This window comes from Vulpes lagopus, chromosome 14, assembly GCF_018345385.1.
Source record: "Vulpes lagopus strain Blue_001 chromosome 14, ASM1834538v1, whole genome shotgun sequence".
In the NCBI taxonomy this organism is placed as follows: Eukaryota; Metazoa; Chordata; class Mammalia; order Carnivora; family Canidae; genus Vulpes; species Vulpes lagopus.
This window is the reverse complement of record NC_054837.1, coordinates 18066952-18088102: the sequence shown is the minus strand read 5'-3', so window position 1 is coordinate 18088102 and position 21151 is coordinate 18066952. Positions and strand designations below refer to the sequence as shown.

Genomic DNA, 21151 nt, shown 5'->3' with positions numbered 1-21151 from the left:
TCCATGCCTACAAAGTGGGGTCCCTTCTGCAGGTAGATCCACAGGAATTTCCTGATCACCTTTAAGAACCTAGTATGTGCCAAGTGCTTTTATAACCACTGTCTCAGTGAGCTTTCAGGAAAAGCCCTGGACAGGAGGGGCTGCTGTCCCTAGTTTACAAATGACAAAACTACAGGCACCTGGGTGACTCAGTGGTTGAGCATCTACCTTCAGCTCAGGTCGTGATCCTGGGGGTCCTGGGATTATGTTCTGCATCAGGCTCTTCACAGGGAACCTGCTTCTCCCTCTGCCTGTGTCTCTGCCCACCCCCCGCCACACAAATAAATACATAAAATCTAAAAAAAAAAAAAAATGACAAAAGCATGGGAAGGTAAAGCCGTTTGCCTAGCCACACAGCTGGCAGGGATGGAACTGGACTATGAATCCAAGTTCCCCAGTCTCTTCTGGCACCACCCCCAACTTCTCCTCCACCTCCCTGTGAATGCTGGGGTCTTAAAGAGGCAGATTCTAGGAAATCCCCGAGGGTGGGAAGGTGGGATCTCCTGGATGGCCTCGGAGCCAGGTATAGGGTGGGACCGAAGCAGGGGAATGTGCTCCCCTGGAGTGAGTCCCTACCACCAATCCTGCTTCCCTCCAAGGCAAGGGAAGGGGTTTTCTAGGAGTTGAATCACCACGGAAGTGTGACATGTGGCAGGGAACACAGAGGCTGGGGAGGTTTTCCTCTTGTCCTGATTCGTGGTGGATCTTCCCAAACCATCTGGCCCGGATTCCCAAAACATGCATTTGTGTTCATCTCAAGAACTGCAGGGTTGTGGGCTCCTCCCCCACATGCTGGTAGACGATGGGCAGACCTCAGCGGACTCTGGGAGACCATCAGGGGGCAAGGGTCTCCCTTCACCAAGCCTCAGTCTCCAGAGGTGTGACCTGGGCATAGGATCACACTCCTTGCTCAAGTCCATGGGGGCACAGTGGAAATCAGAGAAGGTACCACACTCTCAAAGAGCTTTGTGACTGAAAGGGTAAGAAAATGCACGGAAATGTGACCACGGTAGTGACACCCTCCAAGTGCCATCCCCTAAGCCATCCAGCAAGCCGGACCGACAGGTGGCATAGTAGAACAGAAGCTCTGCCCCTTACTAGTTATGCAGCCTTGGGATCCTGGTACCTCGGTTTCCTCATCCCTAAAATGGGTACCACAGCACCTTCCACACGGAATTGTGGTAACAATTCAATGCACGCAGAGTGCTTAAAAACGTGCCTGGCACATAGTAAGTGCTCAGGAGGTGCTGCTTTCATCCTCATGTGTATTTATCTAACGAGACTAAAAAGGCTGCGAGGAAGTATCAGGCTTTGAACTCTTGACAAAGGTAGGGTTCAAATCCATGCTTGGCTGTTTACAAGCTGCATGACCTTGGTTGGGTAAGTTACTTAATCTGAGCTTCGAATTTCTCCTCTGCAATGGGGGTGACAGTGAACCCCCTGGCATGCTGGTAGCTCTAGCTGTATGGCAGCTGGTTCCTATTAAACACTGAGACCTGGGAGCTGTTACTGTATTTTTCTCAGCCCCCCCACTCTCCTTGGCCACTGTCCCTTCTACCGCTCTTACCTCGCTCCTCCTCCTTCTCCCGGACGATCCTCCCCTTGAGGGCTCGGCTCCAGGCTCCACCGTAGTCACCCAGCTTGGCCCTCTCACTCCCGTCCTTGCCCTTAAACCAGGGTCCGTACCTGCGGGCGATGCTTGAGGTGTCGCCCGCGTCCCGGAAGCCTCTGCCCAGATGCAGGTCACCCAAGAAGGGCAGCTCGGCGCCCTCGGCCGGCACCCCCACGGCGGGGCTGGCCTGGCCCTGGGAGACGGCAGGCTGGCCCACAAAGCCCGAGTGCAGGAAGACCAGGCTCCCGGCCGTCAGATAGAGCACCAGGAAGGTAAAGAATCGCACGGGCTTTCTGCGGAAGTACCGCTGGAATCTGAGCCAGAGCTTGGCCATAGCAGGATCATTCCGGACTGGCTCACTGGGGCTCGGCTGGCGGGGTTGGGGTGCAGTGGGAGGGGAGTGTTCCACAAGGGGAGCGAGGGGGCTGCGTTTCCCAAGCTTCCCTTAGAGATGGAACCCCTGGGGGTCTGCAGTCTTCTTCCCTCTGTGAAGGTGATGTCCCAAAACCAGAACAGGAGGCCAAGTCTAGCACTTGGTTGAGGCCAAGTGAATGAAGCCCTCCTCGGGTCAAGGTGAGATTCCCTGGGCCACAAAAGGGGCCCAACGCCCAGGAGTTGGTCTTATTTTCCTACATCTTGTTCTTTGTATCACAGAGTTCCTGAAGAATTCTGACCACAGCAATCATAGGAGAACTCGGTCGGCCACCAGGACTGCAGCTCACTTCTCGCCTTTTTTCTCAGCTCCTCGGGACCGTGAGGGCTGGATGAGTTCACCCAAAGCAGTTTTCTGGCTCCTTCTGAAGCTGGGGGTCAAGCTCAGTGTCCACCTCATGAAAACAGAAGCTGGCCACCTTCCATCAGCTCAAGCTCTAAGCCTCACAGCTGCCACCTGCAAAACAGCACAGACACAGGCTTAAGAAGCCCCCTCACAGAGGCCAGAGCTCAAAGGGTTTCTGAACCTTCCCAAGGGGGAAGCAGAGGCCCAAGAGAAGGGAGGCAACCAAAGTCCTGAAGCATCCAGCAATGCCAGGTCTTCCAGCATACCACCTTTTTCTTTAAACCAAACTGGGAATTTGGGGCCTTGACTCCAACTGGGCCCATGTTTGGAGACAAGCTTTATCTTGGACAAACGCAAGTTCTTATGCCCCGCACTTCCTACATATGTGTCAAATATACACTAATTCGCAAATTATTTTAAGTCCAAAAAGTACTTCCTAGAGTTGCCTGCTGGACCTTGCTGATTCTAAACCAGATCAAATTCATTTTCTCCCCCACAGCAAATACATAGCAAGTACCTACTATGTAGCAGGTGCTGTGCTAAGTTCTGGAGATAAAGCCGTGAACCAGAGACATCAAGTTCTCTCCCCGCACAGGGCTCACATTCTAAAGGGGGGAGATCAAATTTGTAGCCTCTCTCTTCTATCCAAGGAAGAAAAGGAAAAGAAATCAGGATTATTTAGCAACATGGTCATTCCCTCTGCATTTACTCAGCATCTACAGTATGTCCAGCTTTGTGCCAAGCCCTCTACATGTGTCACCCATTCATTCTTCCGAGTGTTCCCATGGGAGGTAGCAATTTCCCCACTTCATAGATTAGGAAATTGAGGCCACATAGCCAGTGAGTGGTGGGGTTGGGATTTCAACCCAGGACAGTCCAAATCCAAAAACCACAGTTCTCAACCACTGCCTTTGTGACTCGGCTTTTGTCCCACATGGACTGGGTATCACCTGGGGATTCAGAGAGAGGCCCTGAAGCAGCAGCCCATCTCCACTGTCTCCCAGTCACCCAGTGGCTCACTCTTTAACAGGGGGCCCCTCAGAGTGTGGTCCAAGGAGCATCTGATTCACAATCACCTGAGGAAAAAAAAAATCACTTGAGAGCCTGGTAACATATGGAGATCTGAACCTCTCAAACCAGACGTTCTGGTAGAAGGGAAAACCTACAGGTGTAACAAGGTGCCCTCAGGTAATGGTGATGGGCTCAGAGGCCCAAGGGCACTGCTTTATGAGTAAACATTAAGGATCATTAGCCAGGAGGAAAACAATGTAAATTAGGAAACAGAATACACCTTCAGGCCAATGTGATCTCATATGGTCACCAGCAGGGGGCCTTGTGACAATCTTGGCACAGGATTAACTGGCAGCCTTTGGAGGTCCTGAATGGTAACAGCCCCTCCCAACCAGAGCAGCATGGGAGTTTTAACTGTGGTTCAAGGTAGAATTCATCAGTCCTCCATATGCCACTCTGTTCATTCTGGGACGAAGTACTAAGCTCCTACTATGCACCAGTTATTGTTCTAGGCACTTGAAACAGATCCAATAGCCCCATATCCATGCTTTTGTGGAATCAAACCACCTGTTCATCCATCAAGCCATCTATCTATCCATCATCCTTTAATCCATCCATCAGTCCTCTTACTCATCCATCCATTAAGTCACAATCTATCCATCCATCATCCTTTAATCCATCCATCAATCCACCTACTCATCTATCCATTAAGCCACAATCTATCCATCCATTGTCCATTCCTTTCCTTCATCCATCCATCAGTCCTCCTACTCATCCATCCATTAAGTCACAATCTATCCATCCATCCATCGTTCATCCCTTAATCCATCTATCCATCAATCCACCTACCCATCCATCCAACCACCCACCATTCATCTGTTCATTAACCCATCCATTCACCTCTCCATCCATCTGAACTATACCCACCCATTCATCCATACAGCTCTCCCTCTTCTTCCATGTATTCAAAACTGTGTGATGCTTGCCTACTGTGTGTGCTTGGGATGCAGGAATAAAGAATCCAGGGTCCTACTTCCAGAGAATTCAGTCTACTGAGGGAGGCAGCAATTTAATCAACCACCATACTGAATCACTATACTAGATAGTGATAAATCCTGTAGTAGACATAGAGCAGCAAATTAATATTAATAGCTAATGTTTCCTGAGCACTTATTATGTGCCAGACACTTCTCTGAACACATAACGTACTCTGACTTAATCCTTAAAACAATTATATGAGGGAGATCTATAGCCACTTTACAGAAGACAGAAATGAGGCTCAGAGAGATTAGGTAATCTATCCAGGGCCACACAGCTGTGGGGGGCCTTGAACACCAAGCTCAGGAGTCTGGACTATGTTCTTACTGTATGCGTGTGGATCCACTTAAGTTTCATGGTCACATCGACACTTTAGAAAGCTCAATTTCTTATCAGCTTTGAAAACTGCTAGGCAGTGGGTAGTGACCCATCGTATTCCATGCAGATTACACACCTGCCAGATGTTTCTGCAGCTGGGCCAGGCTGAGAAAGAGCCAGCAGCCATCATGGGGATGGAGACAGGGGAACACTAGCCCTTTCAGAAGCAGACAGCCGAGAGCATGGGCTCCGGAGGTGGACAGATCTGGGTTCAGATCCTACCTCTTCCACCCACCAGGTATGTGACTGGGTCAACACCTGTTCTTGCCCACCGAAGTGCCTCGCCTGGAGAGTGGGCATAAGAATCTTGACACCTCCCAAAAGATACGACTTCTGGGAGGACTGTATTTTAAAAGGTAGGAAGGCACTGCCTGGCACACAGTAGGTGCTCCAGGAAAGCACACACACCCCTCCCCCGCCCCACTCCTCTCAAGGGCACATGTGAGCAGCCTTCAAAGGCATTTGCCTCAGCAGCACATTTGCTGCCGTGGAGACGGCAGAGATTCTGGCTGTTACGTTCCCTGTGGCTTTTTGTCTCTCTGAGGATATTTCTGGGTCTAGTCCTTTTTTGTTGTTCCCTTCTCGTTCTTTTCTATTTCAACACATCTTTTCTCTAAGTGGGTGCCAAATGGGTTTTAAGAGGATAATGAGCTCATTAGAAGCTGGCAGGGAACAGGAAGAGACGAAGGCATGGGTGATGTGGGGAGTGAAGGGGCCCCACCCGGGAAGGGGCTGCGATGAGGAGGGGCTCCTCCAGGGAACCGGGGGCAGGGCTGACTTGAGCCATGCATGGCCCCCTGCCAGGGCCGGGAGGGAGGGTCCCAGAGGGAGAGCCCCCCGGAACCTGGGATCCACAGAGGTGGGGGGGCCCTGTCTGTTCTCTCCTCATGTGAGCCCCAGCATCTGAAGTACAGTAGGTCCCCAAGAGGTACCGGAAATTCTTGAAAAAGAGTCAGGGCTCTGACCTCCCCTGGGAGCTTAAACCGAAACCCTGACATCAGGACACGGTGACAGCCTCAGAGGACAATGTTCAGGGCTCTGTGGAGATGGTGGCTTCCATTTCTCAGCTCTGGGTGGTCCTGGGGTTCAGGGTTCCCCACTCAGCTGCAGCCCCACCTCCCCAAGGGAACCCTCAAAGACTACTCTGTCTCTTTCCCTCTGTCTCTCTCTCCAGACAGAAATTCTAACCTCAAAGGGAATGGGGCAACAAAACCAAGTGCCATTTGTTGAACACCTACTACATGCTGGACACTGCATTCAAAGACTTTGCGAACATTCTCACAAACCCCTCCCTCCCAGCAACCCCCGAGGCAGGTGATGGTTCTCCCCAGCCCACAGACCGCACATCTACATCCCTGAGCTGGGGGCACATGCTGGCCTTCACCTCTCCGTCTCCGTGTGCCCATTACATGTTGGAAACCACAATCCCGGCAACATTCTCACCTGTCACTAACCGGTGTGAGACCCCGGCAGGTGCCCTCCCCTCCGTGAGTTGCAGATTTCTATGAAATGGGCCAACCAGAGAGTCTTCTTCTTGGGATCTTGGGAGGGTCGGAAGTGGCAGCCCACGGGGCTGGAGTTGGTGCTCACGATGAGCTCTCAGGCTCCATCCCTCTCCATTCTGCATAAGAATCCTCTGAGCTCAGTTTCCCCACTGAATGTGGCGGATGAACTGATCCCTAGCCTGCCTCCCTCCCAGGGCTGGCGTGAGTCTCCACAAGGGTGAGGGCTAGAGGCCCCCTTTGCAAGAATGGTAGCATTTGGTTACTTACTGCAGTTCGTGTTTCCAGCTGGAGCCTCAGAGTGTCTAAACACAGCCTATTTTTAGCACCGAATGAACCGCTGGTGCTGAGCTGCCAAGAAAATGACTGGCGGGGCAGAGCTGCCCTGCAGGGAGGGAAAATAGGAGGTACAGCCTGCCCCATGGCTCTCTCCCCTGGGGGGGCCATGGAGCTGTCCTTCCAGATTGTGGGGGCAGGTAGGTCTGGCTGGAAGCCCGTGAGTCTGGGCAGGGGTGCCCCCCCCCTCTGGCCCTTAGAAATTGACTTGAGGGCACCAGCCCCAGGAACCAGCTGACCCCTCTGACATCCGAGCTTGGATGGGAGCCATGAGAGAGCTCCCAATAAATCAGGTTTGTGAAGTTTTGATATCTTTGCACTCTGGGTAGGAGACACACTCGGGGCTCTCCAGAAAACCGGGAGCCCAGACCAGAGATGAAATTTTAGTATTGGCCTAATGATAAGAATATCATCAGACAGAAATCACCAGTATTTGTTGAGCATTTACTATGTGCCAGGCACTGTGCCGAGCATCATATCCCCATTGGGCCATTTAATCCCTTTGAGAACCTTTGAGGTGATTATTAACCTCTTTGTACCTCAGTTTCTCCATCTGTAGAATGGGAGAAATCATAGTACTTTTCTCACAGGATTTGTGTGAGGACCAAATGAGTTCATGTGGGCAAGTGTCACCTACCCACTACTGCTTATCAGAATAATTTGTAGGTAATGCATGTGGTTTTGCCTGCCCAGCGCCCTTTTTTTTCCTCTGGTAGAAGGACCCTATTTTCCTGCAGAGAGTTTCTCTGTCAATTCTTAACTTGTATGGCTGGGGTAGAATAAATTCCCCTCACCAGCTGCTGCAAACACTGGAACCTGTGGTCTCCTAATACCCGACTACAAGAATGAAGGACGTACGTATACCCAGGAGTGGAATTCCTAGAGCCTACTGTGTGAGCATCTCAAGACAACCCAAAGAAATGCTGATTGGTTTTCCAAAAGGCTATACCGACAATTCCCCCCCCCCCCCCCCGCCCAGTTGGTGTACGGGTCTTCCTGTTGCTCCAAACTGGCATCAACAGTTAACGTTGTCAGCCTATTGCAGTTTTGCCAATCTCAGAGATCTTTTCTTCTTTAAGATCTGACTTATTTATTCATGAGAGAGACAGACATAGGCAGACACAGGCAGAGGGAGAAGCAGGTTCCCTGTGAGGAGACTGATGCAGGACTCGATCCCAGGACTGAGGTATCACGACCTGAGATGAAGGCAGACGCTCAACCACTCAGTGGGGAAGGAAAGACAGGGAGTCCCACCAATCTGAGAGATCTTTAACAGATTTCGTATGTGCCCGACCCAGAGAGTTAACTCCCAAATGCCATTTGGAAGCAATGATGGGAGCTGCGGTGTAAATGCCCCAGTTCCCTCATCCCTGTGATAGGGTAACTGTCAGGCTGAGTTAAAGAGACTTCCTCATCTCCCTGGAGGGACTCTGCCTCAGTTTCCCTCCGTAATGGCTGACTTGACAGCACACCCTGTTGGTTTCTTCCCTTCCCTGTCTTTCCTTCCCCACTCAGGGAAGGAAAAGAGTCAGGATGCTGTAGACATAGTTATGATTATACCCATTTTATAGATGGGGAAGCCAAGGCTCACAGAGATGAAGTGATTGGCCCAAGAACACAGCTCGCAAGACACGGAGCATGAATTCAAGTGCATAACTGTCTAAACCTCTGTGTCGTGATACACTGGCACACACCAAGTAGAGCACCAGAACAATTAACTCCCCCCTTACCCATTCCCTCTCAGTGGAATCTCAGCCTCATGGAAGGATCCTTCCTGAGCTTGGAGACATGGGAAACCATCCCTCAAACAATTCTCTGGTAGTCTAATCAAAGTTCTTTTGGCAAGTGTAAAAAGTAATGAAATAGCTCCAAATATACCATTATAAATTACTTGCCAGTCTCATGATTTCCACTCATGGTCTTTAGGAATATAGAATTCTCTTAACCCAACTAACCCTGGGGAAGAACTTCACACCCCTATATGGTCCATGGACTCCCCCCCCCCCACCCCCGGGATATATCCTTCCTTCATGGGTGTCCACAGTGTAATGATGACACTGTGTCCACAGTGGACCTGCTGGGTTGCCTCCCCCCAGTTTTTGGCCACTCTGTGCAAAGGGCAATGAGTGCTTTGGTACATACAGACTTGCTTTGGGGGCCCTAGAAGTGGGATTACAGTGTCCAAGATTCTGCACGTTTGTGTCTGTGCCCACAGGCAAAACCTTGCTCCAGGCTCACACAGGCACCAAGAAGAGTCTCAGAGCCCCCACACTTCCTTCCTTCCGTTCCTAGGACGAGACTCACCCACCACCACCCAGCATCCACAGCTCACCATCCGCGTCCATTATCATTCATCTTTCCCAAAACTCAGGAAAATAAATGAGAAGGCAAAGTGCCATTAGCTTAATGGCCTTTAACACCCAGCCATCTGCCATGATGTAATTAAATAAAAAAATCAAAAGGAGCATATGGTGCCCATTAAAAATAAATATTAAAATTTAGTTTCCCTGGGTAATGACTCCAGTGCCTCTTGCTCTGCGGGCAAACTTTATGGCCATCTTCACTTGTTGTGGAGAACTTGCTGGGCCACAGTGAATAGAAACGAGCAGGGGAGAACTGATCGAGAGGCAGACATTTCTGGTTTGAACCTGCTTCAGCCATACGGTGGTTGTGTGATCTTCAACAAGCAGTCTGCCTCTTTGAGACTCAGTTTCCTCACCTACCAAAATATGGCCAATCTCCACTGCCTCACTGGAAGGGTATAAAAGTACGAGCTAATGTGTGTAAAATACATAGCACCGTATAATAGGATGTACTTACATTCACTGAGCACCTAGTGTGTCGGGCACTTTTAACCATCCTAAAAGAAAGGTCTAATTAATCAGCCCCATTTTACAGATGAGAAAACTAAGGTTTTAGAGAGGCTAAGGCATCTGTGTAACATTACACGGCTAGGAAGTGGTGGAGCAGAGTTCACACTCCAGCAGCCTGGCTCCAAATCCTGCATTCCACTGAGCGTTACGTAACAATTTCTCAGTACGTGGTCATACTCTGCCCCAACTTTGGCCAACTCAACAAAGCATCTCCCCACTTCTCATGATCAACACCATTTGCCCAGACTTCACAGAAAAAGATGAAGATTCAGTGAGTTATTTTGATCAATCTTGACCACCCAAGGTAGGTGTGGAGGACACATTTTGGGGGGTGAGTCTGTCTAGTGAGTGATTTCCAACCCCCTGTTCATGGGGGCAGGCTCCAGCGGCCATGATTATACCATAAAACATGCCCACTGGCATTGCAGGTGACCATAAGTGGACTCAGATATAAAACTGGCCCATCAATTCTTGCCCTCTCTCCCGCAGAATGTGGAGCTGGGATTTGAGACGGGAACAATCTCTGCCTGTCACTTGGACTAGAAGCTGTCATCACATGGCCAAAGAAGAGCTAAAGTTAGTCTGCAGAGAGAGGAAGAAGAAAACAGACTGAGACAGAGGAGCCAAGAAAGCTTTGGGTCCCTGACTCACGGAGGGCTAAGTGCCAGCCTCCCAGGCCTGGAGACAGCGCCGGATGAGAAAATGTGGGTACTTTTCTTACTATGGAGCTAGGTATATAGCAGGGACTCGATAAGAGTTAGCTGGAGGTAGTGTTCAAAGGGCAGCCATACAAAACTAAACATATCTTACCATCGTAAGAAATTGTGCTCCTTCGCATCCATCCAAAGGAGTTGAACCCTGAGGTCCACACAAAAACCTACATACAGATGCTTACAGCAGCTTTGTTCATCACTGTAATAACGTGGAGTCAGCCGAGATGTCCTTCAGTGGGTGAACAGGTAAATAAGCTGCCGTCCATCTGGACAATGGAATATTACTCGGTGCTAAAAAGAAATGAGCTCTCAACCCATTAAAAGACACGGAGGAACCTTACTTAAATGCATCTTAGTAAGTGGAAGAAGCCAACCTGAAGAGGCTATGTTCTGTATGATTCCAACTACAGGACATTCTAGAAAAGGCAAAACCAGAGAGACAGTAAAAAGACCAGTGGTTGCCAAGGGTTGGGGGAAAGGAAGAATGGAGGGGAGCACAGAGGATTCTGAGGGCAGGGAAGTATTCTGTGTAATACCGCTTGGTGGATGCAGGTCATTATGGGTTTGTCCAAACTCATAGAAGGTACACCAACCACCGTGAGTGAACCCCGATGTAAACTATGGGCTCCAAGTGACAGGGCCATGCTGGTGTAGGTCCACCAATCGTAACACATGTTCTACCGTGGGTGTGGGATGTCGATGGTGAGGGAGGCCGTGCAGATGTAGGGCAGGAGGCATCCTGTACTTTCTGCTCAATTTTGCTGTAAACCTAAAATTGCCTTACAAAGTAAAAATCTGGGGTGCCTGGGTGGCTCAGCTGGTGAAGCAAACATCTGCCTTCAGCTCAGGTCATGATCTCAGAGTCCAGGGATTGAGCCCTACATTGGGCTTCCTGCTCAGTGGAGGGTCTGTTTCTCCCCCTCCCTCTGCCTGCCACTCCCCTTGCTTGTGCGCACTCTCTCTGTCAAATAAATAAATAAAATCTCTAAAAAAGTCTATTCCCTCTTTTAAGAGGGAATGCAATCTTACACCTGAAAAGGTGAGACCCACTAGAGTAGCAGCAAGAAGGGATAGAGCAGGGAGGAGGGTTAAGAGGTGAAGGGACTGCTCCCCTCGTCCAATGGTTCAATGAAAGGGACCCAAAGGTGCAACTCACTCCATCCCCTGGCCTCCCCTGTCAGACTGGCAGCTGGCAGCCCTTCTCAGAGCCCAGATCACTTTCCTCCCCAAGTGGGACTTCTAAAGAAAGGCCCTAAATTCCTATCATTAAGCCATCTGGAGTCATCCTTCTCCAGGAGCTGCTCTGTCGTGGGTCAATTAGTGTGCATTTGCATAGAGTTCCTTAATAGGTTGCTAATTGTCTGGGGGAGATAATGGATGGCTCTGGTGGTTCTGGGCAGAATGTTTACCCACAGGGGCAGACCTACAGGGGGTATCAGAGAACAGAGAGGAAGGAGGGAGGAAGGGAGGGAGGGGAGAGGATGGGAGAGGAGGGAACAGTGAACTGTTACTGCCTCATGTGCAGCAAAGGAGATGTATTATTTTGTGAACCTTTTGCTGTGTGTGTGTGTGTGTGTGTGTGTGTGTGTGTGTGTGTGTGCGTGCGCATGCATGCATGCGTGTACATTCTGGATCCTAACCTACAGTGCTGTTCTCGCTGTACGTCCATTAAAATGATCTGAAAGCCCTAGTGATGGAGAATAGCAGGGGAGAGCCACTCCAGGTAGAACAGTTGCAGGAGAACCCACTGAGAAGGCATTTGAGTGGAAACCCGATCAATGAGAAAGGTGAGACCCTGGGAAGATATGGGGCGAGAATGTCACAGGCAGAGAGGACACAGTGTGGAGTGGGAAGTGGGAAAGAGCCGTAGCACATCCCAAAAGCAGGTAGGCAGGGTCAGAGGGCAGAGGACCGCTTGGGGAGAGCGTGCACCCCATTCCACCAGGTCAGAACTGCACACCTGTTTCCTACCATGTACAGTGAGGAGGTGCGGAGGAGGCCTCCAAGGAACCCCTCCTGTCCCAGGAGACGATGGCCAGGACTTTGGCTCTCAAAGGCTGAGCTGGGGTCAAGAAATGTTGGTTGACTGGCAGGGCTGAGGGCAGGCTGAGGTCCTGGCCCTTTATTGGATCGGTGGTGGCTCTAGAATTTCTTTCTAGGTGGGGCTCAGGGAAAACTCTGGCCAGAAGGGCAGGCTCTGGTCTTGACCTGACCATATGGGACGTCAAGCACTTAGATGAAGTGAGAACATTTGTCGCTATTAGGGGTCAGCAAACTGTGACCTCGGCCAAACTGTCTCTTGGCTTTTGTCAGCCCTAGAGCTAAGAATGGCACATAAATATAGATTTTTAAAAGATTTTATTTATTTATTCATGAGAGTCAGAGAGAGAGAAAGAGGCAGAGACATAGGCAGAGGGAGAAGCAGGCTCCTTGCAGGGAGCCCAATGTGGGACTGGATCCCAGGACCCCAGAATCACGACCAGAGCCAAAAGCAGATGCTCAACTACTGAGCCACCCAGGCATTCCTGGCTTTTGTTTTTAAAGGGTTGCAAAGATGCAAAGATGAGATGAGCACTGGGTGTTATACTGTATGTTGGCAAATCAAACTTAAATAAAAACAAATTAAAAGAAGAAGAAGAAGAGGAAGAGGAAGAAGAAGAAGAAGAAGAAGAAGAAGAAGAAGAAGAAGAAGTGGAGGAGGAGGAGGAGGAGGAGGAGGAAGGAGGAGGAGGAGGAGGAGGGGGAGGAGGAAGGAAGGAAGGAAGGAAGAAGGAGGAAGAAGGAAGAAGGAAGAAGGAAGAAGAAAGAAGAAGGAGGATAAGCAGCAGCAGACAGCACGTGACCCCCAAAGCCTAAATTATTTCCTATCTGGCCCTTTATCAGCAATGGAGGCTGGGGGTGGAGATCACAGGGGGAAAGGCATAGATAGGGCTGTCAGTCCTCAGAGCTCAAAGACCCCCCTCTGGTCTTTAAGCAAGTTCCTTAGCGCAGGTGACAAACAGCTGGAAGAAGTCTGGAGATCATTGGCCTCAGGGAAACAGTCTCCTTTTACAGAAGGGGAAACTGAAGCCCAGAGACAGTCAGATGAAATCTACCCCATCCGTGGGCAACGCCTCCCGTGGACCTGGACCCCAGTAAGGGTTCAGTAAGTTTCCGCTATTCCCATCATTATTACTATTGTTATTATGCTACCATAGAATCGTAGAAGAAAAAAGCTCCTTTGAAGCCTGTTAGAGCAAGTCTGAGGGTTGACAGATGAGGAACCTGAGGCTCAGAGAGGTTCAAGGGTTGTCCGGGGTTCCACAGCCAGGCCAGTGGGGCGCCAGTTCCCAAACCAAGCCCGCTGCCCTACAACTTTCCTCCTCCTGCTCGTGCCTCTCTCCCTGCCAGCCCCCTCACCTCCGCGCCACCTCCCCCCACCCGTCCTCACCACAAGTCAATCCCACCCTTTCGACACTTGCTGGCCCCCCGCCGCTGGCCAAGGCGGATTAAAATCTAATTTAGGACCAGTGACAGCTCCTATTAGCAGCTGGACCACAGAAGGGTTTTCACCAGCGGTTTCCCCAGCAAGAACCCTCGCTCCCACCCTCAAACGTCCAGCCCAGTCCTTCTGCCCAAGCTAGTGTGTATGTGTGTGAGAATGTGTGCTTGTGTCTATGTAGGTGTGCATGTGTGTCTGTGTATGTCTGGGTGTATGTACGTGTGTGTGTATCTATATAGATGTCTGTACCTCTGTATCTATGTGTACGTGTGTATGTCTGTGTAGGTGCGTGTATGTTTGCATGTCTGTATCTGTGTGGGGACATGGGTGTGTATGCATGTAGGTGTATGCATGTTTGTATGTATGTATCTGTGTGTAGGTGTGGAGGTCTAGTATGCACGTGCAAATGTATATGGAGGTGTGCGTCTGTGTCTGTTGTAGGACAGGGTCTCTGAGCCCCCAGCCCAGCTGTGCGTGCTAAGCTCTCTCCCCTTCCAGAGCACCCCACCCACCCCAGTCTTAGAGCAGAACTAAGAAGTGGGCTCTCAGCCCAACAGAACTGGGGGGAAGACCCTTCACAATCCCCAGGCCACTTTCCCCATTGACCCAAAGGGGAAGGTGGAGTCAGCCGGTGACTCTTAACCCAGGTCTCCTGGACCACAGGGGAAAGCCTTGACACCCTCCCTAGGGAAAAAGGACAATGTATAAACTGCTGACTGCACACCTACTAGGTGCTGGGGCCTTCTGCTTACACCGTGTCACTGATTCTCCGCAGCGGCTCTATCGGCAGGTTGGCTTTAACCTCACTTTACAGATGAAGCAATGAAGGTTGGGGAGGCCAGTCAACTGGCCAGAAGGCAGAGCTGGTGAGTGGCGGAGCTAGACTCGACCCTGGGCCTGTCTGACTCCAGAACCTCAATCACAACGTCCCCGTGACATTGCCTCTGGCTACAGCAGTGTGCTTCAACCTCTGCAGGGCGAGTGGGCTGATTCTGAAGGCCCAGAAGGCCTTTCTCCGGAGGGTCTGCTCATCAGGCTGGTGCCACCCCTGAGGCTCCTCAGCTGGGAATGAGGGCTTACAGAAGGTACGGGGGTCCTCAGACCCCTGTGGTATCTTCACCATGGCCTTTAGTGGCCCAAGGAGATCTGCTGGCACCCAACACAGAGACATCCCCTCCATGAGGGTAACCACTGCTGGAAACTGCCCCGTACCTCAGCTGCCTGGTTCGCCATCTGGACACCATCCAGAAGGTAGCATGTGAGCATACATACCACCAGAGACGCACGCATGCATGAAGTCATACATCCCCATGCCTGTCGCCTCCCCTCACAGCACATGTACATATGCACCCACCTCTGTTTCTCCATCCCCCGTTCAGAGCACATGGCAGGAAACCTCCATCCTGACTCACAAATGACAAAGAGCAGACATCATGTAATGATTAGTCCAGACATGTTTAGGGTCGCACCTAAAGCCAGAAACCAGAGCTTCTCATTCGGACCAAGCATGGCTTCTTACCCCCTGGAATTGCCAAAAGAACAGAGATACGGACCCGAAGACCACCCTTGAACCCTCTGATTCCAGATTTACAGAGTTTAGTCTCTGTTTCTAGAGCTTACTTCTAGGATTTTACCCCAAAATTGTCTGTCATGAGATTTTAGTATATGTGCTGCCGAAGCGAGCACATGTCGTGAGATTGATTATAAGGTTCCACGCCAGGATCCCTGACACCCAGCATTCTGTGCTGGGGTACTGGGGTCAGCTTCAATGTTGGCAGGTTCTCAGATTACGAAATTCTGTTCTGAGCCCCTAAGATCCCATCTCCTCCCGTGTCAAGGTTGAAATTCTCCCTGGGAGACAGCCATGCCTCACTGCCTTCCAGTGACCAGGATGAAAGATGTGCACATAAATTATATATTTCCAGGCATCTCTAAATTGCTCAGCAATTACAGAACACCAAAGGTCAGCTGCCTGGAGCAAGACTGTCCCCTTCGGCAGAGAAAAACAGCTGGACGGAAACTCACCAATGTACATAAAGACATTACCTCTTGCAGGGTAGGTGTAGAGGTGATTTTTTTTTTTTTTTTTGGTCATTTTTGCCTGTCTTTCCTTTTTTCCCTCTGACTGGCTGTGGTCTAAAGAAAGAGATGGAGGGGATGCCTGGGTGGCTCAGCAGTTGAGTGTCTGCCTTTGGCTCAGGGTGTGATCCCGGGATCTGGGATCGAGTCCCTCATCGAGGCTCCTCGCAGGGAGCCTGCTTCTCCCTCTGCCTGTGTCTCTGCCTCTCTCTCTGTGTCTCTCATGAATAAATAAATACAAATCTTTAAAAAAAAATTTTAAAAGAAAGAGATGGAGGGGCACCCTCTGAGTGACTCAATGGTTGAGCGTCTGCCTTTGGTTCAGGGCATGATCCTGAGGTCCTGGGATTGAGTCCCACATCAGGTTTCCCGCAGGGAGCCCACTTCTCCCTCTGTCTGTGTCTCTGCCTCTCTGGGTGTCTCTCATGAATAAATAAATAAAATCTTTAAAAAAAAAAAAAGGAAAGAAAGAAAGATGGAGAACCCATGACTTCTGGGGTTAGTGAGACATGACCTGGGATCTTGGCTTCATCACTAGCACTGAAAAGATAAGCAAGCCTCTTATCTCCCCAAGCTGCAGGCTCCTCATCCATAAAACAGGATGAATGGTGGTCCCTGCTGCATGGGTTGTTTTAAAGATTTTTTTTTTTTTGAGAGAAAGAGAGAGAGTGTGTGTGTGAGCAGGAGGGAGAGGGAGAGAGAATCTGAAGTAGACTCCATGCTAAGTGTAGAGGTGGATGTAGGACTCCATCTCACAACCCTGAGATCATGACCAGAGCCGAAACCAAGAGTCGGACGCCTGACTGAACCACCCAGGCACCCTTGCATGGGTTGTTTTAAAGGTTTTGCTCAAGGGGCACCTGGGTGGCTCAATCCAAGCATCCGACTCTTGATCTCAGCTCAGGTCTTGGTCTCAGGGTTGTGAGTTCAGGTCCTCCACCCAGCGTGGAGCCTACTGGATAAAGCAAATAAATAAAAGAAATACAGGGTTTGCCCAAGTAACACACATAAAATGCTTATTAGCACAGGGCTGGGCACATTGCTGGGTCTCAACACAATCAAAACTATTGCTAACTTTGTTTGAACCAACACAGGCAGCCAAGGCTTGGCTGAGGGTACTGGGGTTCTGGAATGTAAGGGACTCCCTGAAACCCTACGTCAGCTGTCAATTCGTAACTCAAGACCTATAAAATGGGCACAAACAGGCCACTTTTTCGGGTGTATGATAAGGTGATTCAACACTTGCATACATCAACAAGGGCTCACCATAACCAGTGATCTCCCCATCACCCCCCCCCACGCCCCTATTATTACCCCCTGCTGCCAGGGGGCCCGGCAGGCACAGAGCTGGAGCTGGGAGGGGCGGGCCTGGGGCAGAAGTTAGAACCGGGGCGGCACCTGCTCTGTCAGCTTGTTCGTGATTCTTCTAAAGGAGAGACTCCCCAGTCTCAACATTAATAGGCTGTTGCTGTCATGATGTCTTTAAATTTAGACAAACATCCCCCACACAAACACGCATCCGCCCACACACCCCCAGGAATAAATCTGCCCCGGGAAGGAAGGAGGGAGGTCTGTCTCCTTACATCCTGAGAGGGAAAGGGAGGCAGGGGGCGGGCTGGGTGCTCAACCTGCAGCAATAGGGCCCCTAGGGGCAGGGAAGCTCCTCTCCTCCCTGCCCAGAGTCCTGGGAAGCAAGTAGGGCACTTAGATTCTCAGTCTCAGCAGGGGGTGGGGGGCAGGCTCAGGGGCAGGTTAGCACAATGAAGGACTGGACTAGATGACCACTAAGGTCCATGGGTTCAAATCCGGACACCGGAGGACAAGTGGGGTGTCCTGGGTGAAATCTGCAGCCTGTCTGAGCTGGGGTTTCCTTGCCTGCAAACCAAGTGGTTGCAGGGCGCTTTCCCTGGGTGTGCGGTCCCCTGGGACCTTGTACTTGGTTTATTGCTCTGCTGCTGCCGTCTTGAAATTCTTAACAATTATCCAACAGGGAAGCATCTGCATTTTGCACGAGGCCCTGCCAATTGTGTACTGGTCCTGGGTGGCTGTGAAAATGGAAGGAGGCTCAGCACTGAAGCTCCTAGCCCAGTGCAGGCACCAGGTGAAGATTCAGATTCAAGTCTGGTCTCTCACTCCCCATCCTCCTCCTTCTCCCCAACTTTTCAAGCCCCTTCTATGCTTATGTGTTCCAGGCAAGTGGATTATCCTCTCTGGGCCTTCAATTTCTCCTTTGGAAGACACAAAAACCACCTAAAATGTCTTCTGGCTCCTACTTCCGGCCCTCCTCCCATTCAAACTACAATTCACTCATTGACTTATCCAACACTCACTGAGCCACAGCCACCTGCCAAACCAAGGTTTGCCCCACAGGCCTGACCCAAACCAGGGGATCTATCTATGGTGAGACCTTCTCCTGCAGGAACTTCACAAGTGCATCATCTCTGGGGAAAGGTTCTTCTTCCTCACCTCAAAACACCTCTGCTCTGATCCACGGGAGTCCAATATTCTCCCCTAAACCTCCCTAAATTCTCCCCTAAAAATCACAACATGATTTTATTTCTTCATTCAACAAGCATTTATTACACACCTGTAACATGCCAAGCGCTGTGGTGCCCTCCACCCCACAAAGAAGATGGGGCCTCTGCCAATAGGGAGAGGACAACTTGATTTTCCAGCTTTTAAAATCTTGGGGTCCAGGGTAGGGGGGAGGCATGAAATAGGTGATGAGGATTGAAGAGCACACTTGCCACCAGTGAGCGCAGAGTAATGTATAGAATTATCAAATCGCTGTATTGTACACCTGAAACTAATGCTGTACGTTAACTCTACTGGAATTAAAATTTTAAAAAATAAAATAAAATCTTGGGATCTGGGTTGGTTTCAAGCACTAATAATGACACTTGGTTAGCTTCCAGACCTTGTAATGTGTAAATTCAAATGCTCATAACTTTGTAAGGTAGGTACTATTCTCTCCATTATACAGATGAGAAACTGAGGCTCGAATAGGTCAAGGGACTCACTCAGGGTCACCCAGCTCACAAGAAGCAAAGCCAGGATTTCAGCCCAGGGCTCTGTGGCTCCCAAGGGCTTTTGATGATACTGCTGCCTCTTGGATTGAAGTTTATCTCACCAAAGGGAACATGCACTCCTCAGGGCTGGGGACTCTGACTTAGAGTCTTTTCATCTCCATGGCTAATTTGTAGTTTGAGGCATGGAATCTTCCAGCAAGTTCTGGTTGAGTGTCTGGAGCACACCACTTCTGAAGGAATCCCAAACACTAAAGCCAGCCCCATCAGCCAAAGCTTTTCTGCTACTGCTCAAACAGCACGCTGGTTCCTGAAGTTTTCCGAATCAGAGAGAGGATGACATTCAAGGCCAGAGAGCCACGGGCTGTAAGCCACCTGGGGCTGAAGCTTTAGGTTCCGTCTGGGATCTGATGTGGCCTTTTGATCTGATTCACTTAGGCAACTCAGTGCTTCCAGGTGATCCTCAGGGTACAAAGCAGGGGTTCTCAAACTGGAACGAGCACAGGAATCCTCTGGAGGGCACTGGGCTCTGCTCCCAGAGTTCCTGATTCAGCAGGTCCTGGGCAGAGAGCCTGACAACATGCGTTTCCTTCCTTCCTTCTTTCTTTTTCCTTTCTTTTCTTTTCTTTTTTTAAAGATTTTGTTTTTATTATTTACTTATCTAAGAGAAAGGGAGAGAACGAGCAAACAGGGGGCGGGGCGAGAGGGAGAGGGACAAGTAGACTCTGCACTGAGCAGGGGGCCCAACTTGGGGACTCGATCCTAGGACCCTGAGATCATGACCCAAGCCGAAATCAAGAGTCAGACGCTCAACAACTGGGCCACCCAGGTGCCCGACATGTGCATTCCTAACAAGCTCCCAGGGAGGCAGCGGCTGCTGCTGCTGATCCAGAGACCAGACTTTACAAACTTCCTGTCTAAGTACTTTGTAATTACAAGAGGCTGGGACAAATCAGGATTTGATCCTCTGGCAGGGAGCACAGACTCTGGGGACAAGCAGACCTGGATTCACATCGCAGCCCCCACATGGGGACCCAGGAGTCACAGGGTATATCAAGAGGCTGTTCTGAGCCTCAGTTTCTTCATGTCTGAGTGGACATCTGTTAACAGTCCTCAGAGAGTGCTTTCTACGTACAGTGATGGGTTGAACTGCGCCCACCACCACCAGCCCTGCCCCAAATGTGGATGTTGAAGTCCTAACCCCCACACCTCAGAATGTGATCTTATCTGCAAACAGGGTCTTTACAGAGGTAAACAAGTTAAAATGAAGTCAGTAGGGTAGGCCCTAACCCAGGATGACCCGTGTTCCTAAAAGCAGACATTGCACACAGACAGGTACGGAGGGAAGCCGGTGCGAAGCCACCGGCAGAAAGAGGCTTCGCAGGAGCCAAGGAGACAGGTCTGGGACAGAAGCTCCCCTCTCACCGCCCTCACAAGGAACCAACCCTTCTGACACCTTGACTGTGGATTTCCAGCCTCCAGTACTAGGAGACAATACGTTTCTGTAGTTTGAGCCACTAGAACACCTCAGACTTTTTCTTAAATGAGAATCTGCGAACAGTACAGTAGAAACCATGCATCTTAATTGCACAGGAATCTACAGAATCATTTGTCCACATATGTCCGCATTCATGTGACCCTACCCATATCAAGACCTAGAACATTCCCCACACTGCATAGAGGATCCTGGTGCCATCTCTCTAGCAGCAGTCGCCTGCTCTGTCACTAGACATCAGTTTGGCATGTTCTTGAGCCTCATAAAAGCTGAACAATGTTGAACGGAGGAAACCAGCCCTTCACATTTAAACCCACTTGACCCTCATACAAATCCATTCCCCCCCGCCCCCCCCGCAAAAGGTGGTATGATGATCTCCATGGTACAGAGGAAGAATCAGAGGCCCAGAGAGGTCCTGTAACTTGCTCAAGATCACACAGCAGCAGAGCCAGGATGGGAACCCAGGTAGTCTGGCTCCACTTCCTGTATTTACTGCTGTTATAATACACAGTGAGTGCCCAGCAAATATAACCGCAATGACTTCCATCAAGCCAGGTACGCTATATTATAGAATACACGTACATACACACATATACACTATATAACACAGCCAGGAGTAAGTAAATATTAGCACTGTCCCCTTTTACAGAGGGAAAACAGAGACTCAGAGCAGCTGAGAACGCATGTCCAAGGTCACAGGGCTGGTCAGTGGCACAGCAAGGATGGAGTACACCTATTTGCAAACTTTGTGCTCCTCACCATGGACTTCACAGGCAGGGGTGCAAGCTTC

The 21151-nt window shown here is 50.2% G+C and overlaps 1 protein-coding gene across 4 annotated transcripts in view; it reads right to left on the bottom strand.

Moving 5' to 3' along the window:
- Positions 1-21151, bottom strand: part of WSCD2 (WSC domain containing 2) — a 117399-nt gene that overhangs the window by 51656 nt on the left and 44592 nt on the right. For 3 of the 4 annotated variants that reach the window (XM_041729365.1, XM_041729367.1, XM_041729366.1), the window contains exon 2: positions 1607-2540. In XM_041729365.1, coding sequence (XP_041585299.1) covers positions 1607-1985 — 379 coding nt within the window. In that variant the 5' untranslated portion in view covers positions 1986-2540. Of the gene's footprint in view, positions 1-1606; positions 2541-6299; positions 6575-21151 lie in introns of those variants that run through there. The other variant, XM_041729363.1, reaches the window with a different exon arrangement.